General features: G+C 37.8%; 1 protein-coding gene and 1 long non-coding RNA gene across 9 annotated transcripts in view; one reads left to right on the top strand and one right to left on the bottom strand.

Annotated features, from left to right (window-relative positions):
- GABRG2 (gamma-aminobutyric acid type A receptor subunit gamma2) overlaps positions 1 to 5,274 on the top strand; it is a gene marked incomplete at both ends in the record, with an annotated part of 131,777 nt that extends 126,503 nt beyond the window's left edge. For 5 of the 8 annotated variants that reach the window (XM_081231221.1, XM_081231218.1, XM_081231217.1 and 2 more), the window contains 3 exons: positions 1,297 to 1,502; positions 3,544 to 3,567; positions 4,999 to 5,274. In XM_081231221.1, coding sequence (XP_081087347.1) covers positions 1,297 to 1,502; positions 3,544 to 3,567; positions 4,999 to 5,274 — 506 coding nt within the window. The remainder of the gene's footprint in view (positions 1 to 1,296; positions 1,503 to 3,543; positions 3,568 to 4,998) is intronic. The other 3 variants (XM_081231220.1, XM_081231219.1, XM_081231215.1) reach the window with 1 other exon arrangement.
- The window catches only part of LOC308615618, a 392,189-nt gene continuing 377,909 nt past the window's right edge, over positions 5,159 to 19,438 (bottom strand). Inside the window, exons 4-5 of the long non-coding RNA XR_014015533.1 lie at positions 6,726 to 6,931; positions 5,159 to 5,268 (exon numbers count right to left, since the gene is read on the bottom strand). This is a non-coding gene — a long non-coding RNA (uncharacterized lncRNA). The remainder of the gene's footprint in view (positions 5,269 to 6,725; positions 6,932 to 19,438) is intronic.

Genomic DNA, 19,438 nt, shown 5'->3' with positions numbered 1-19,438 from the left:
GTGTCCCCTGCATCGGCAGGCAGACTCTCAACCACTGCGCCACCAGGGAAGCCCAAGATATATTTCTTATCTGTTGTCACAAAGTATATAGACTAGACAGGGAGATGGATGACTCCACGATCACTAACAGATGCAGAAATTTAGACTGTTGAAGTGACTTAAGTGCCTATAACTGGAGCTATAACCTAGGCAGATACTGAATCTGTGTTGCCTTTATTATACTTAACATAGCTGTTACAGTAGGTAAGCCCCTGACCCTTCCCCTGTAGATACATATAGGTTGTCTTAACTTTGTTCTTTGTTATTAAACAATAATTAGGGAGGACTAGTTTGCCTGGGCACTGTTGCACAAGGGGGAAAAGAAGTGTTTTGAAATCAGACGTTTAATTTTTGTGTTTAAATCCTTCTGCTACTTTACCATCTGACATGGCACTGGTCCTTTAGCATCCTTTTCCTCAACTATAAAATCAAAATGAAAATATCTGCTGTAAAGATTCAAAGAGAGAATGCACATAAAATGCTTATCAGAGTGCCTGGCATGAGGAAGTTTTCAGTAAATATTAGTTATGATATTACTTCTGAGATACCTATTTTCATCACAAATAGCCTCTGAAGAATTTATCCATCAAACAGAACATGTCAGTCGTACACAACGCACCTCCTCTATTTAATACTTTTAAATGACTTCTCCTTGCACTTTGAATACAACGCAAACTCCTGTGCATGCTCTGCATGATTTAACTTCTATTTCCCCAGCATCACCATGATTTCCCCGCCCATCCCCAGAAGCCAGGTATTTTAAAAATTCAAAAACAGATAAGGTTTCCCTTCCTCAGAACCTCCCTTTAAGTTATTTAGTGCTAATAGGTTGGTTGCTTCTTATTTTTTAAGCTTCGCCTTAAATATCACCTCCTCAAAGAGGCCTTCCACCTAAGTAAGTTCTCAGTGTCCCTGCTCTTCTGCATGGCACATACCATAATGTGTAATTATACTTTTCTTTGCTTACTTGATCCATGGTGGTGTCTTTTGCTGAAATACAAGGGACACGTGGGCAGGGACCATGTCTATTTTATTTCTCAGCACATTTTCAGCACGTTTCTCAGCACATACGGTAGATGATACGTAGTAGGCAGGCAATACACATCTGTGAACTGAGTGAATGAATTTGAGTTACACCTCCTTTCCCAATACTGAGGTTGCTCCTCAGAAGTCACAAAACACGTTTGGTTTTATTAGTGACAGTTATCCAACTTGCTGATGTGGTCACATGATCTGTTTTGTTGTGTCTTCCTCCAGGCATTACCACTGTCCTGACGATGACTACCCTCAGCACCATTGCCCGGAAGTCGCTCCCCAAGGTCTCCTATGTCACGGCAATGGATCTCTTCGTATCTGTTTGCTTCATCTTTGTCTTCTCTGCTTTGGTGGAGTATGGCACCCTGCATTATTTTGTCAGCAACCGGAAACCAAGCAAGGACAAAGACAAAAAGAAGAAAAACCCTGTATGTATCATTTCTTACTGGGATCTTTGACATTTGTATGCAGAGAGATCACCTGGTTTTGTTTTCGTTTGGTCTTGCTTAGCCTGTCTGCAGGCTATCCACACTTTGGGCTGTAAGATGAAAAGGGACTGTGTGAGTTTGGCCACGCCATAAGGATTCATTAAGGTCATCAGTTACTTGGGAGAGACCTGATTCACTAAGGCAGACTCTTGCTCTCTTTATTTCATTGGGAGTATAACCATGGCTTTACAATGCATTCATCTTCTAGTAGCTTGTTATTTTAGGTTTCATTGATTTTCATCTTTCTGCCTCTTAACTAACATTTTTAAATTATTGGTGTTTTAACTTAAATATTTCATCCCATGATTTCCAATAGGAAGCCACAAGGTTCTTAAAGTTTCAGGGACCACCACACTGCTGCAAATAATGTGTGTGTGCGTGTGCGTGTGTGTGTGTGTGCATTGCCAGAGGGCTTCTATTGGTTTTATAGTTAAAATGTAGTTTTTAGCCTCCCTTTTTTATTTTCTCATATATAAAATGAGTATTACAAAAAAGACATATCTTATGAGGCTGCTGTGAGGAATAAATGTGGTAATGGATGTAAAAAACATTACATAGTACCTTACATTTATAGTTGATGACGGTGGTTGATGTTGATGATTTATGCAGTTACCAACCTGGATTGAGTTCAGTGACTTGGAAACACGTAGGATGGCTTCACCTTGCCACCTAACTTTAAAATAGAGTTGATGAAGCATAAATATAAATGCCTAAAGCAACTGTCTTTTATTATGGATGTTGAAAAGAGCATGTAGCTATCCGTTTGCCCACTTAAATACAGTGTTTGGTTCACAGGAGGCCCCATGAAAATTAAGGTCCATTTCCTTACAATACTGGGGCAAAGGAACTCCTGAATTTATAGCCTTTTCTGGTCTTCTGCTCTAAGGGCTATGAGGGTCATGATAGTGGCCAGCTTTCTGACCCATGGGCTTTAGGGAGCTGAATTATAACCACAGAATCTAGCTGATGCTAGACTGCATCCTGATGCATCTCCAGAAACCCAGGTGAAATTCTACAAATTGCACGTGTTTATTTGAATGTAAGAAAGACATTATAACAGGTAAAGAAGCATCATTATTCTTGACGATTAATGCAAAAGAAATTGTTATCTTTAATTGCCCAAATATTCACTATACTTTATGCAGCCCTTTCTTTCTCTGTCTGTATTACCTCTCTTTACCTTTGCATTTTCTCTATCCTTAGTTTATTTTCCTTGTTGTGTTGTTTTTTGTTTTCTTCCCCTCCTTCACTTGCTATTTCATTTTCCCCCAAAAGGTGGTTCTACTGACACTCAGCGTTATTACCTGCCAGTAGAAACAAGGATGTGAGGACTGGCTTAGGACAAAGCCCTCTGGTCCTCTCTATTGTGGAGTGGATTTTGTTGCAGAGATACAAAACACTTGGATTCCTTAAGCCAGGGTCATGAGATGGCAGAAGAAAAGAAGGCAGAGGAGAAAGGGAATTAAAGAACCTGCAAAAATGAAATTACCTGAGAACTTCATGCATTTCCCCCTTTTAAGCCAATTAGATGATTTATCAGAACTATCAAGAGCCCAAGCTGTGAATGAGAAGCTGAAATTTCATTTTCCCATTTAATATGCCCTTGGGTTCATTGTGTCAAGGCTCTCCTAGTAAGGCCTCCTTGATGATAATTAGAAAATAAAATCAGTATTTCTGTACAGGGAAAACGGGCAATAGAAGGCTTCCTCACACGTGAACAATACTGGCTTTTGCAGTTAGATCACTGTGGATTAATTTACTGAAGATTTCACTAGCAATCAATCACCAAATTTCATTTTCCAACTTTAGGCATATGCTTTATTCCAATCTCAGAACTGTCCTTCTGTGTTTACAATTTCAGTTCATTTCACTTGCTATGCTTTCAAAATGTATTTTTAATTTATCTTATTTTGTCTCTTTTTTTTTTTTCCTTTTTTCATTAAAAAAAATGCGATTCTCTTTTCTGTCTACAAACCCAAAGCTTCTTCGGATGTTTTCCTTCAAGGTATAATGTTTTTTGGAATGGAAATTCACTGCATGCAACTGCTGAATTTAACTATTAATGCTTACATGGTGTTTTATTTATTTTTTATGAGCAGATATTTAAGCATTCCACTAGAGATAACACATTTAAGATGGAGAAAGTTCTATAGATTTCTAGAATTGATTCAGCAACCCTACATTTATTCAGAGGTTTTGACGTAATGTGAGGCTAAAAATATCTCTAAGCTCTATGAGATGTCATTAGTAAAGTGGGCCTCTTTAAATGTCAAAGCCAAGACTTACCCTCTCTTCTCAGATAAAAATGGAATCCAGTTTCACTGGTTGTACCTACCATGTTCCATATATGCCGTATATGCCCTAAAATTTGACTCTGTAAATCCTAATTCAACAAAGGATTGTTTTTCAATAAGTACAGGCAATAATCTCCACTGACCTGAACTCTATCATCAGTTCTATAAAAATAATACAGTCTTTTTGAAATGCTTTAAGTTAAAACACCCATCCCTTCCGTCCAGGGTGATCCAGGGGCCTTTGGCTCTATCATGTAATATTTAATGAGATTTCTATTCTCAGCTGAATTCTGATAGCTGATTCACAGACAATACGATTTGGATTTATATTATCCTAAAACTAACTCATCCAAATTAACATTAAATAAATGTTTGAGTTTTCTAGCAATTTTGTAATTGGTGCAGCAGCAAAGATCAGATTAACATTTAGTTAATTGGTACTAGTTTCTTCTCATGCCAGACAGAGTTTGATAGCTAGTAACATTTAAAAAAAATTTTCACTCACATGTAGGTTAATATTGCTGACATTCTGAAGCTTCTAAATGGTGAACGTTAGACAAAGTACTACTTATATATTCCATTAAAACATAAGTAAGTCATACCATTGTGGTATAAACTCAGTAAACTTCTACATTTATATATATCTTGACATTTTCTATTCAAAGCATTTAATACATTTGCTCAGTGTAATGGGGTTAGTGTTTGCCTATATAGATGAGCATGACACAAAATTTGATTTCAAAATTGACGCGTTTTGATTTCTCTGTTCTACTCATGTGCAACACCATTAAATGCCTTCATGTAACCAACCTTACATCTAATATTTACTAGAATAAGATTCCATGTAGTTGTTTGATTTAAATCTTTAAACTTTGAGTTCTCTTGGTGTTCAATCTTCTTGCTATAGCTATTAGCTTGGTGGTATTATTTTCAGCTGCACTGCTTAAGCTCAAAATTTGAAATCTGCAAATGTGCTATCCTTCTAAGTTCAATTTTACCATTGTAGATCATGATGTCATAGCAATTCCCTGAGTACTCATTTTCAGATTCATCATTCACATTGGTGACACTGTGGAGAAATGGTCTAGGATTTAGCAAGTATAGCTAACTCTGATCCCTCTCCTTCCCTACCCTTATCTCAGGCCCCTACCATTGATATCCGCCCACGATCAGCAACCATTCAAATGAATAATGCCACACACCTTCAAGAGAGAGATGAAGAATATGGGTATGAGTGTCTGGACGGCAAGGACTGTGCCAGTTTTTTCTGCTGTTTCGAAGATTGCCGAACAGGAGCTTGGAGACATGGGAGGATACATATCCGTATTGCCAAGATGGACTCCTATGCGCGGATCTTCTTCCCCACTGCCTTCTGCTTGTTCAATCTGGTTTACTGGGTTTCCTACCTTTACCTGTGAAGAGGTATGGGTGTTACTGATGTGGGTCTTACTCACTAAATCTCATGGAGAGAGAATGTCCTTTCTAAGTCCACTTATCTAATCCCCTGAGTGGTTTATAATACTCTGAATTTGTTTCTATGTTCTAACTTGGTAAACTGTATTCATGTCATATTGTTTGCACCCAACTCTCCTGTGGTAAATAAGTGTAATTTGAGCTATACTGTTTGCTGTGTCTCAAACCTGCAAGGCAAAGTGAAATTAGAGCAAGAACATTGAAACCAAACAAGATTTTGTTTGTTTTCCACTACAGGAATTGCAATAGTGAAAGGCATGACTATTTACAGTGGTGGTATCCTTAACTCAATTCAAAATACAATTAGATGCAAAAGATCCAAAACTGTATCCTCTGTTCATCTGGGGTCAAGTTGTGGTAAATTTGATCCCAATAGGATATCTCCCTTATTTGAGAAAAATCACAACCTGCTTTGAATACAGGAGCCTACATTAGAAATCTCTTTCATCTCCAGCCCAAGATATGAGGAAAATTTCCTCCACCTCACATGTACAATGATGTAAATATTTCAGTAACGTAGAATGCTTCAAGTTTAATGCATGCCATCTCTCTAGAGCCAAAACAAATGGATTGAAGTTAACATCATAAAGTATTGTCTTTTATTCTGTGTCTTTGGGCTGTAAAAGAATCATGAATGTAATTATAAGGGTTTGGGGTTTGGAATTGGAGGGAGGAATTTTCTATACCTTCTTCCTCATGCATGAAGATTCAAACATCTTATTTTTTCCTCGTATGACATATTAAAACAAACACCTTAAGTAAAATACAGACTGGATAATTGACATCTGCCAGCTCAAAATATGCCCAGTTTCATAGAGAATTAAAGTAAATGTGTGTGCTTGCTGCTATTTTTTTCTTCCTTTTAGGATGATAGGTCATAACAGAACTTACTCTCCATCTCAAGATCTGCTTCTAGTGACTGTGAGTGCCTTGTGGGCAGAATCCTTGTCATTTCCTCTTTGGGTCCTCAGCACCTTGTATAGTGCTTGGCACATACTTGGCGCTCAATAAATTTGGTTGGAAGTGAACTGGCTTTATATGCTTCTGGTGAATCTCTCTGAGCTGGTCTGGAACCTGTGATTCATCTTTTCACATAAGCATTATGCAGTGCTATTTGATCTTGTAGAAGTAAACAGAAGGATCCAAAGAATTTTGGCTGTTTTTGTTCATTAGCAAACATTTACTTTAGGCAAAGTCCATACTCCTTTTAGAACAATATTGACATCCTACATTTATGTACAGAAATGCCCATCCAACCCTTCACTGAGGACACATGACAGGCATAAGCAGGAGTCATGCCTGACGGGTGTTCAGAACGGAGTAATCTATGCTCCGTGAAAACCAAAATGTACTGAAGTTAACATTTAAAAAATGAAAGAACAAATGAAAGACTTACATGGAGGTTGAGCCTATGACTGTGTCCTCATTCAAGGATACTGTATTCACACGAAGTGGTGGTCCCAGACTTCAAACATAATGAGTTGAGCTTCATTTTCATGTATTCATCCTGAATCCTTATTTTTCTAAAATAGCACCCTTTGCAAGTTCTTCCTTTTGGCAATCATTACTCTAAGTCAGAATTCAGTCGTAGGTATAGATAATCTAAAAAGAGTAGAAAAGAAGAGAAAGTGGCATTGTTAATAGAAAACCATGTAAAGTCACGACCAAGTCATCTGGATGAATCTTGAAATACATTTAGCTGCCAATTTTGCAAACCTTTACTGTATCAGTGCTCTAGTATATACCCTCAAACACCTGTAAATAGAATGAATTATTTTCTTGTTTTGAATTGTTAACATATTAAATGTTGACTCTTTGGGAGAGTTGTTGGCAAATTTTCAATGACGAGAAACATGTTATTATTGTCGACTTGAAATGTATTCCATTAATGGGGACACTCAAAAAAGCTAGCTTTCCAATGTGTGCATAGTATTGGCAACATGAATATATATTATACCTAATCTAATTCTTAATTATCAGCTGCTCCTGGTCTATGTATTTGAAAACCTTTTCACAAAGGGAACTGCTTAATATGTGGACTTTTACAATAAAAATGCTGCATTCTCATCTATGGTGTCAGGTCAGTGGTCTGGTTGGACTTGTCTTAAAGAGTGTGACCCCTCTTCCCTGTCTCATTCTCCAACACTTCCTTCCCTTTACGTGAATTGTATCTGTGAGCAGTGGGATCATGTTTTGCATGATAATGCTCCTCACTTCAAAGACATTAAGAGAGGTGTTTGGGGTGTGGAGTAGAGATACAAGACAGGAAAGGTATGAAGTGGGTGAAGCTCAAGAGTTCTGTGCCTAAAACTCTGGTGTGGTTAAGAATATGGACAGTGGTGTCAGACATCCTTGGGATCCCAACTCTACCACTGACCAGTTGTTTGACAACTGTCAATTCAGCCTTTATAAGCCTCCGTTTTACCAGCTGTAAATCAGGTATAATAAGGCCACCCCATGCGGTGACACCAGCGCTCTGCTGCCATGCCTCCCACTCCTATCAGATCAGCTCTCTAAAAGCATCCAGCACGATTCATATATGTCTTACATGTGGCTCTGTAGCATGATGTTTCATTTTTACAGTACTTGAATGGCAAACCTTCCTTTAAACTATAGGCTGAAAATCCAAATCTCTTATTGAAAGAAATCTCACAGATTATTTTCACAGCCAAAGAACCCTTCTCGGTAGCCCCCAAAATTAAAAATATAAGGAGCCAGTATCTTATTTTCTTGAAGTCCTTTGAAATTCTCACAAGAACAGAGTTAGCATAATCCTTTACTAACACAGCTGCCGTAACCTTCCTCTAGCTGTCATTGGCTTGGCCCCTCGTGGCTTCCTGCGTCCAATTTAAACATCTATTTCTCACCTTCCGGACACTTAAAAAAATTAGTCTTCACTTTGGTCTTGTCTTCTGTCTAACTCCTTGACCTTATGTTTAGCTAAGTACATATTCATTGGTTGGCCTTCATCCCTTTTTTAAAGTCTCAATATTATTCTGACTAGTAGCAGCAAGTTTTGTCTCTAATGAAGGTCAAATTAAATTTAACCAAATGATGCGGTCATTGGGGATTATGTCAAAAATTGTTATATCTCTATGACTGTCACTATGGATTTTTGTTAAACATGTAGAAGAAAGCGAGAATGACCTAGACCAATAGCTCTGCTAAATATTTTTAATGCTCATTGAGTTGCCAAAGGTCACACAGCCGGTTAATGGCAAACCCAGGAGAGCCACCCAAGTATTACTCTTTCTACTGCCCCTCACAGTGTTTTAGGATTTGGAAGTAAAATTGTGGAATACATTATTATCTTCCTGTTAATGCTTTTTTCTTTTGGATCTGCCAAATTTGAAGATGCCTTCTTTCTCTGATCTTGACTTCACTCTAATTGCAATGAGATAAATTTTAAAATATGTAGCGACAGAGATAAGTTGATAGATTTTACATTTATTTTATTCTCTAATATAATGAGCAATCACTTGTCAGTGTTACCCACTGCTTTCAGAATTCTGTTGCAAAGAAGGGATCTCCAATCATCTGAAAAATTGTAGACCCAGAGTTGGCCTTTGTCCCTCTGAGCTTGGAGCAACAGAAAACCAGAGTTTCCTATAGCTAGTCTCTACAGGCTCATTCGTTCAACTATATCAGAAAAGTGGTAGGAACGCTCTATTATTACTTAGTCTGTGGTTAGGAACCATAGGCCAATTACAAAATCCAGTTGTGACTTTCTTTTTCTCTATTCAGGATTTTTTTAATAAAAAGGTTTTTCCTTATTATTGTTTGTATAACAAAATGGAGAAGCAGAGGCTCTTACTCCAGATTATACAGGTCCAAATCCTGGCCCTGCCAAGACTTACTATCCAACTTTTTTCTGCCTCAGTTTCTTCATCTGGAAAACGGGGATAATAATGGTTTATAACCCATAGTTTTATTATATGGAATGACTGGAGCAATACCAAGGAATTATTGGATTGTTAGTAATTTTCTTCAGCACAGATACGGAATGTCAGAAAACAAAGGGCACAAGCATCATAGCCTACTTTGCTTAAGAATAACGATTATCAGTTATGAAGTTAATTACTACATTTTTCTACTGTAGGAATGCAGTACAATAAACATCTTTACTGGCATCACACCATACTTAGGAAATTCACGTACATAAAATTATAGAGCTAAGTATCAATAAATAACTATTCCCAAGTGGAACAGTGTATCATTTAAATCACTATACGTGATATGCATGAAGAAACACATGTAGATATCTTTTGCAAATTAAACATGATTTCCCTTAAAAATCCCCAATAAGATGATTGCTAAATAAACATGTGAAACATCAATAAATATGTAGCTCTATCTTAATACAGCATTTTTTTTTGCAATATAACTAAGTCAAATACATGATTTTGTAGCTAAGTGTTAAAAATCCTTAATGAAATGAACATGAGGACTCTTCCCATATAAAAAGAAAAAAATGTCACTGGACCAGGGATAGAGGCTTGAAATCACATCTGAAGATTTCCCAAATATTCCTATCTTGGGAGACTCAGTCTCTCACATGTGAATGAAAGGGTTTAGTCCCTTCTCCTTCTGACATATCTTAATTCCATCACTCCTCTGCTGTTTATTATGGTATCTATTATGATATTATTATTTATTTATTTATTTATTTATTTATTTATTTATTTATTTATTTATTTATTTCTGCGGTACGCGGGTCTCTCACTGTTGTGGCCTCTCCCTTTGTGGAGCACAGGCTCCGGATGCGCAGGCTCAGCGGCCATGGCTCACAGGCCCAGCCGCTCCGCGGCACATGGGATCCTCCCGGACCAGGGCACGAACCCGTGTCCCCTGCATCGGCAGGTGGACTCTCAACCACTGTGCCACCAGGGAAGCCCTATTATGATATTACTGATTATCATCTAACATTCAGGCTCTCCTAAACTCTGCCATATCTCCACATAGCTGTCTTGACTGATCTGTCCTATTTCCTTGAGTCTTCTCCAAAATAGCGCCATATTCCTAGAATACCTTTGTCGCTCAACATACTGAAGAGTCGCTAATTAAGGATTCAACCTGGTCCATGAAGTCTTTCCAGTGTGACTAAAGTACGATAGGCTATTTTCTTTCACCTCCTCCAGTACTTGATGTGATTTTTGAATAGTCTAATCCTAATGTTTACCTCAGCTAAGTACTTACATTCATCCAATCCTCTTAGTAAACCAATGTTAAATGAACCATTCTGTGACAAGAATATGATATAAATAATTCACTATCCATTTGCATCTTAAATCAGGTTTTTTATCTTCTGTATATACAAATTTGCTATACAAATTTGCCTCATAGGTTTTTTTCCTGTTAATTGTATTTTTTATGGGTCTGTAAATAAGACCCGCGTCAAAGAAGTTTTGATTAAGCATCTATAAATTCAATTCAATATAAAGCTTTCAGTAAACACATATTGCAAGTTTCACATAGGGCACTGTGAGTGTGCAGGAAGACATGCATTTTAGGATATTATCTGCTTCAAAATGCCCACCATATGATAGAGGAGTCAGACAAGAATACAAGTAACTATAATGAAGCTGCACAAAATAGTTGTATGTAGAAGAAATTGTTCTAACTGTGGGTGACCCAGAAAAGATTTCCTCTGTAATACAAAGCATTCTACCATATGTGAGGAGGACCCATTACTGCTTTAAAACTTCCTTTCTGACTACTAATGAAAGCCTTGTAGAAAATTTGTAAAATATGAAAATGCACAAAGAAGAAATATTATCCTTTATCCACTAGCAATAGTTAACCACTAAAAGCGTCATTTATTTTTTTCTCCTTTTTCAGTTTTCTTTCTCTATATATTTAAACAGACAGATGATATATAGATAAATGATACATAGATAAAGGTGTACATACAGATATAGGCATAGGTAAAATACATAGGTTTTGTAGCCTGATCTTTCACACAATTATGCATGTGTGTGTACATATGTAACATAAACGTTTTCTGGCATTCTATTATATCACACAGCTATACTATAATTTATTTAGCCAGTCCCTATTCTGCTTACTTTTGTGGTTATAAATAATCAATATCTGTATATATCTCAGTTACTGTATATATCTCCCAGCATTTCTATAGAGTAAATACCTAAAAGTGGCTTTAATGAATAAAACGGTATAAGCATTTAACAGAGTCCTGGCAGAAACCAGATGGTACACTCAGAGGGATAAGTGAAGAAAAATTAATGAAGGGGTTAGTTGCAAAGATGTGGGCAAGGTTAAGACCCACCAATAAAAGGATGATGTAGTACCATGGGTCTAACAACAGTGGAAAGTCATTACTGTCTGAATTAGTGTCCTATTGCCACTGTATCAAATTACCACGAACTCAGTGACTTAAAACAGCACAAATTCATCACCACGTCTGAAAGTTGGAAGTCTCACTGTCTAAAACAGAAGTGTCTTCTGAGCTGACTTTCTGCTGGATGCTCTAAGGGAGAATCTGCTCTTTGCTTTTACAAGTTTCTAGAGGCTTTCTGCATTCCTTGGCTAGTGACCCTCCTCCATCTTCAAAGCCAGCAATCACATCAGTCCAACCTCTGTTTCCTTCATCATATCTCCAGTTCTATCTCTGGCCTCCCACTTACAGGAACCATTGGGATTACATTAGGCCCACCCACATAATCCTGGATATTCATCGCCAGATCCTTAATGTAATCACACCTGCAAAATCCCTTTTACTAAGTAAGGTATATTCACAGGTTCTGACGATTAGAACATGAGCATCTTTGGGGGACAATTATTCTGCCTATTACACCCCTCTAGTCCTGAAAAGTGCAAGAAGGAGGAGCAGTAATGGAACCTAGAAAATACTGTGCAACAGAAGCCACCCAACAGGAGCTGTGGATTTAGATATATGATATAGCCACTGCCAAACAGTGGTCAGGTAGGGAGGGAGGGTGAGGATATTACCCAGCATTCTCTCTTCTCCTCATAAAGCATCCCATTGGTCAAACCAAATGGAAAGTATTAGAAGGCAAGGAAACCCACCCAGATAGCTTGGGCCAGAGAGGTCAATGTAGTAGGCGTACCACATAGTGAGGATGGTGGAGAATGAATCTAGAGAAATGGATGGAAACTATCCGGCAAATCTCTCCCAACATTAGCACATGTAGCACAGCCTCTTTGCACCCTAGTCGTCATAACTCTCTGATGATAAAGGTGAAATTTAGGTCATTTCAATGGATTCCTATTCTATGAAAAGAGTAATCTTTAAAAGGAATCACAGTGGAATTCTAGAGACCCATATATTTTATACCATGTGTTCTACTCAGCACAAATAACTTTCCAATTGGCTTTACAAGAGTTAAGCAAACACCTTCAGAAAGCTGCTTTCTGGGAGTTAATGTGGGCTAATAGCCATGGCCCTCTGGTGAGCCCCATGGCAAGGATGCCAAGTCAGGCAGTGATTTGCAGTCCAAAGCAGCCTGGAGATGTTTAAACAGAGGGTGGACCTTCTGATCCAGTATTTCTCATCTACTATTGCTCAGTTTAAAAGGAGACAAGGCTTCTGAGTCAGTGGGAACCCAAGGGTACAATTCTATGCTGGGTTCGAGGCTAAAAATAGCAAAGCCAGAGTCCTACTTCTGTAAACAAAATGACTATAGGACAATTAAAACTTAACTGGCATAACTTAACTGAAAGTGATTACAGCTGAACCATTTGGCGAAGGGATAAATTCAGTAGGTGCTTTGAACCCAGTGTCCAACAGAGTACAAGACTATGATTTCCTCCCAGGGCAGTGCCCCCACTCTTTTGAAGGTCACGGGAAGAAGCAAGCCCTCATTAGGACCGGATTTGAACCCTGCTGAACAGAAGAACAGGGCAATTCTACTCGGTATTTCAATTTAGTCCCTTTCCTGTTCTAAGCCTCTACTGACTCTGTCTCCTCTCCCCTTTCACTCTTTCACTTTGTTTTTTTTTCCCCAAAACGACTTGATCCCTTTGTAAGGCAATGAACATGTGATTCAATTCAGTAAGTACGCTGAGCACCTACCATATGCCAAACAGTGCACTATGTTTTGGAGCTATCATGGCACGGGCCTTGTCCTTATAGAGTTTACCATATAATGCCAAAAAAGTATTAAATTTGAAATTCAGTAGGTGGTGAGGATTATTAATGTATAACTAAAGATCTGATTACAAAATTCTTACCCCCTCCCAGATCCTATATATATATGGGAAGTTGCCATGGGGCACAATATAAAGGACCTTGATAGAAAATCAAATCAATTTTATTCCAGCTCTATTTTTACAACTAACAAGCATTATGACCTGGGGTGGGAGGGCGGAATAGCAGGCTCATAATTTTCTAATGAGGGATTTGGACCACATGAACTCCAGGTTTACCTTTTATATCTTATATTATTGAATATATAAGCTATGTATGAAATTTCACATAAACATCGTGAGTACTAATACTTCCTTTGAAAAAGAATGAAGCGAATGGATGTAGTTTCTTGAGTATCAGTAGACCTGTTATTATGTTTATTTAGATTTATACTAGTTCACTTTACAAAATGCATTTCTTAGATCGGTCACAAGTTTTAACTATACAACTGCATGTAGAAAAAATTAAAATAATATTTTAGTAGTTGGAAAATATGCTACAAGATGTATGAATAAAATAATCCAATTGTGAAAATATACCTGTATGTATATCCATATCCATACAGTAGCCTTCATTTCTTAGTTTGAGATTATGAACCCTTACCAAATGAGGAAATCCTTAATGCTATTTACCCTGATTTGTGCTATATACATTTGCCAACCAAGAATTTGGCACATAAAAATTGTCTTTGTGACACGTGACCTGAAATAGTTTTCTCTATTCATTCTCAGTACCTGTAGGCTTATCTCCCCTGACCAGAGTCACATGGCCCTCTAGCTGTGTCTAAATCTCAGTCACTTTGAGAGTCAGCTTGAATTCAGAGAGAGCTGTCCCTTGAGAATCATCAAGTCTTTTGCCACCCATCTGAGGATGAGCCATGAAAGTAACGCATGTTCAAAGCAAATCATGACCTGCAACTTCTCTGGGATCCTAACACTGGGTCCTTCAAAGTAAATTTTGAGTTGGCCACCTAGTGTATTTTAAATGAGAAAAGCATAAAGATAACTTACGAATTTGTTAGAAAGATAGATAGATGACAGACAGAAAGTTTTAAGAAAAAATGATGTTTACAGCATTGGAGATTTTTTTTTTAAATCCCATTCTCAGTTTTCTAAAATCCTCAGTTGTTCACATGAATTAATCCTACAATCAGAAAAGGGATGTTTTTAAATTTAAAAATTGCTATGATAAAAATCTGGATTTTATAAGTACATTATATGTAGTCAGCTTAGAAAAGAACTTTCTTAGAGAACAAGGAATTCTACTTGGCAGACTGCCGTGGTACGTACGCTATTCACACACACATAAACACACATACACATACACATGAGAAAAAAACTTTTCTAACTGTTATATGTTCTGAAAACCAGAAGTAGAGTGCATTCACTTTCTGCTATTGATCAAACACATTCCCTGTCTGCTCCTCCAAGCCCTTCTTGTTTCAGACGGCATTTCAGGAAACTATTTGAAGACAGCCCATCCCACACTCGCACCTCCACTTTCATTCTTTTCTCTTTGAAAAACACAGAAAGTGCTCAAGGGAAGCACCAGGGTAATAGCTCCGGAGATTAGAGTTCTCTTTATATTTCCAGCATTAGAGGGGCCCATGTGGCAATAGTTAATCTGTGTTCCACCATCTCACAGTGTGTGGTTTTTTTTTTCCATTTTATTTTTTTTTCCTTTATAACAAATTTAATCAGTTATACATATACATGTGTTCCCATATCCCCTCCCTTTTGCATCTCCCTCCCACCCTCCCTATCCCACCCCTCCAGGCAGTCACAAAGCACCGAGCTGATCTCCCTGTGCTATGCGGCTGCTTCCCACTAGCTATCTACCTTACATTTGGTAGTGTATATATGTCCATGCCGCTCTTTCGCTTTGTCACAGCTTACCCTTCCCCCTCCCCATATCCTCAAGTCCATTCTCTAGTAGGTCTGTGTCTTTATTCCTGTCTTACCCCTAGGTTCTTCATGACATTTTTTTCCCTTAAATTCCATATATATGTGTCAGCATACAGTATTTGTCTTTCTCTTTCTGACTTACTTCACTCTGTATGACAGGCTCTAGGTCCATCCACCTCATTACAAATAGCTCAATTTCGTTTCTTTTTATGGCTGAACAGTGTGGTTTTAAATGTTTCTACAGTGATGGGACCCCCAAACTGGGTCATGGTGGCCCTCCTCCAATTTGTCACAGCCACTCTGCTGTGAGGCTGATGGAAGAATACTGCAACATTCCTCTTCCCTAATGTGGACTGGTTAGGAATGATTAAATAGTGTGCTTTGCATTCCACAATACCCACAGAGATAATTAAGTGATATGTTTACAGGACACGGTAGAACATGCATATTGATTGTTTTTTAATATTATAGAATCTCACACCTTACAAGGACCTTCAAGATCATCTCCTTCATACAGTGAGACTTTTATTCAATTATTCATTCATTCATTCAAAATATTTGTTAAGCATGTACTAAGTGCTAGAAATGATGTTCCATGTTGAGGGTAGAACAATAAAGTCACAGAAACTCGCTTCTTCCTTTTTCAGAAAAAAAGTGTTCCCTTATTTAATAAATACTTCTGAGTACCTACTGTGTATGAGACATTGTGAAGCATTAGGTCTAGAACAGTAAACCTGCAGCAAATGGTGTAGAGACCCATATCCAATGTATACTTGCCCAACCTTCAACTGCCAGCTCCTGAATTTCTTTGCCTTGGGTTATTGGAGTTAATTTTGCTGTCTACACAGTAGGTTACAAGTGTTAGGAAGTTAATATATTCTCTTCCAGTCCCCTGCCCTCCCCTTAGCTGCCTTCAACCATTACCTGATGAGAGCTGGTGATAGGGTGATTAACTAGTCTGGGATGACGGGGCTACCCAGGACTAAAAGTGTAACTTTCAGCACAACCAGGATAGTACGTGAACATGCCAACTCTGTCCTAACTTTGAGGCGCAGATTTCACACTGGCTCCCAGAATGCCTCAGCATATTAAACTCCACTTACCCAGAGTGGTAATGTACTTGGGCTCTTCACTGACTACCTCCCTTCCCTGTTTCACTTCCTTACTCTGCCTCCAGTTTCCTGATATCACCTGCAAAATTATCTGCCCTTGAATAATCCTTCTCTCAGGCTCTTCTTCTGGGGAAAACTTGGCCAAAATAAAGTCATGATGCTTACTCTTGAAGGGACATAAAGTGTAGTAACAAAGTCAGGTAAGAAAATGGGTAATGACCATGCAGTCTGATGAACTGTATGATCAGTAAAATGACCATGCACTCTGGACGAACGCAGGGAGATCTTGGTGGGAGAGAGCTGGTTTATAAGAGAAAACTCTCTCTAGACTGAAGCATGAAGGATGGGTTACAACTAACCCAGCGAATGGAGGTAGAAGGATAACATTTTGAGGCAGGAGAAAAAAATCTTTTTAAAATCTTAGAACTGAAAGAAAGGGCAGCCTGCTTAGGGATCTACAAATAGTGTCCAATGGTTGGAGCTTAGAAAGAAGTGAGTAGTCGGAGAGAGAAGAAGAAATAGATTTAAATAGACACTAGGTCACGAATGACCTTGCAACCCCTAGTAAGGAGAGTGAACTTTATCCTGAGGGCAGTGGAATGGCATTGACAGGCTTTAAGTACACAAGGAAGTGACATGATTGGATTTGACTTCAGAAAATCACTCAGACTGCATTGTGAAAAATGGACTGGAGGGGTCAGGACCTGAAGCAGGGACACCAGCTAGGAAGTGCTACGGGATTCAGGGGAAGGTTAATAGTGTTTTGAACCATGGGGATAGGTAGAATGTGCTGTATTTTTAAGGTATTAAGGAAGTAAAAGTTAGAAAATTTGTGATTTATTAGATATGGTCTATAAGACAAAAAGTCCTGTTTCTTGCTTGTGTAAATGGACGGAGATGCGAAAATCATTGCGATAGTAAACCAAATGGAAGATTTCAGTTTAGGATCTGTTGGGTTTGAGTTTTTGCAGAGAACCACTTGCATATTTATCATTAGAAGCAGTATTAAAAATGGCTAACAGTATGGAATTAGGAATCAAACACATTTGGATTCTAGTTGTATGCATTGAGTAATTTCTTAAATATCTCCAAGCCTCAGTTTATTCATCTTAAAATGGGAACATCTTACAATGAGATAATTTGTGAAATGGGTTTAGCAGAGAGCCTGTTCAGTAGTTATTTCTCGATTATTATGACCTTTACATTTAATAGTAGTATTACCATCTGACTGGTGATAATGTAGTAGATACTTGGATCTGAGGTACTTAGATTGGAGCCAAGAAGAAATGAGCCAAAAATATAGTGTAATTTATTAGAATATAAAACAGTACATGAAGATCAGGAAATGGATAAGATAACTGAGGGAAAAGGTTTAGAATGAAAAGGGGAAAAAAAAGAAGATGTAACCATGAAGAAAATAAAAGGAAATTCTTGTGAGGAGGCCCAGAAGGACACAGCAAGAAAGGTGCGGTGTCACAGCAACCTCAACCCCTCTAAAGTTCAGTATGATGTGATCTGTTCACAAACAGATCGGATTCTGCACAAAGGTTAACTAAACCTAGGACTGAGAAGTTTCCATTGAATTTAGTAGCAAAGAAGTCAACAGTGATTTTATCTACAACAATTTCAGCTGAGTGGAGGTGGCAGAAGTCAGATTGTAGTTGTCTGAAGCACAAATGGAAGCTATAAAAAATAGAGACAGCAATTGGAGACAACTTCTTTAAGACACTGGGTTTTGGAGGGAAGAAGAGAGAGAAGAAAATAGCTCCAGGGAGTGTAAAAGAGGTGAAGGGAAAGCTTTATCTTTTAAAGATGGGAGAGAATTTTACAGGTTTAAATACTGTTGGGAAGGAGTCATAGAAAAGAAAAGGTTGAAGATTAAGAAAATAAATTGTATCACTAATGACCCAGACTCTTAAAGAGACTGAATACAATGGGATCTAGTGCATAGGTGAAGGAAAACGCCGTTAATTTCATGACTAAAGAAAGAACAACAACAACAAAATTGGTGCAGATGTGATGAGGTGTGAACGTGGCTCGTCAAAAAGATACTATACAACTGATGTATCATAAGATCCAGGAAGGAGAATGAATGCAGTAAATATTGATGGAGATGGTGAAAAGTCACAGATTAAATCTACATTACACAGATTCACAGACACCAATCCAGATCTACAGAATCAGAATCTCTGAATTATTTGACCTAAGATTATACTTTTAACAACATCCTAAGTAATTTTTATGAAATAGAAGTACTTCCAATTCATGAAGAAGCATTTGGGAAGCAGTGACCTACTTGGCATTAAAGAATAGGTCAAAGAAAGAGATGAAACAATAGACCAGGGAGATTAGAGGAAAGAGATGCTGATCATAGCAAAGTCCAGGTTATTGACATTGACTGAAGGTCAAAGGTCTTGAGAATTGATATGTTCGAAGGACTCAGGTTATGTTATTGGATGAGTGATCCATAAAGATGTTGAAGAAACTGAGGATTTTTTTAAGATTTAGGATGAGAAGCAAGGCTGTCAGTCAGATGCTTAATTCTCCAGTAAATGATGGGGAGAAATAGGAAGATCTGTGAACATCACCAGTGAGTAGAAGTAAACAGTGACATAACTGAAAGTCATACCTCTCAAATGATTTTTTAATTTAATTTAATTTTTAAATAGTTTAGGAAGGTATAATTGCTTAGAATGGTTTCTCATAACTAAGGATAATTCTGGTCTCACCAAGCAAATTTGTTGGTACAGAAGAATAAACAGAACCAGAGAAAAAAAGTGAATTTTTCTCCATAAAAGTTCTAGTTTCCTTGATTTCTGCTATAATTTATTCTCCCTTATATCATCTCTATATTTTACAGATGAAGAAATGGAGACCCACAGATTTAAGTAACTTGACAAAAGTTACAAAGTTAGTCATTGGTAAA

Source organism: Mesoplodon bidens (genome assembly GCF_964165515.1).
Source record: "Mesoplodon bidens genome assembly, chromosome: 4".
Classification (NCBI taxonomy): domain Eukaryota; kingdom Metazoa; phylum Chordata; class Mammalia; order Artiodactyla; family Ziphiidae; genus Mesoplodon; species Mesoplodon bidens.
Note: the sequence above shows the minus strand (reverse complement) of the source record. Positions and strands in the feature narration are given on the sequence as shown.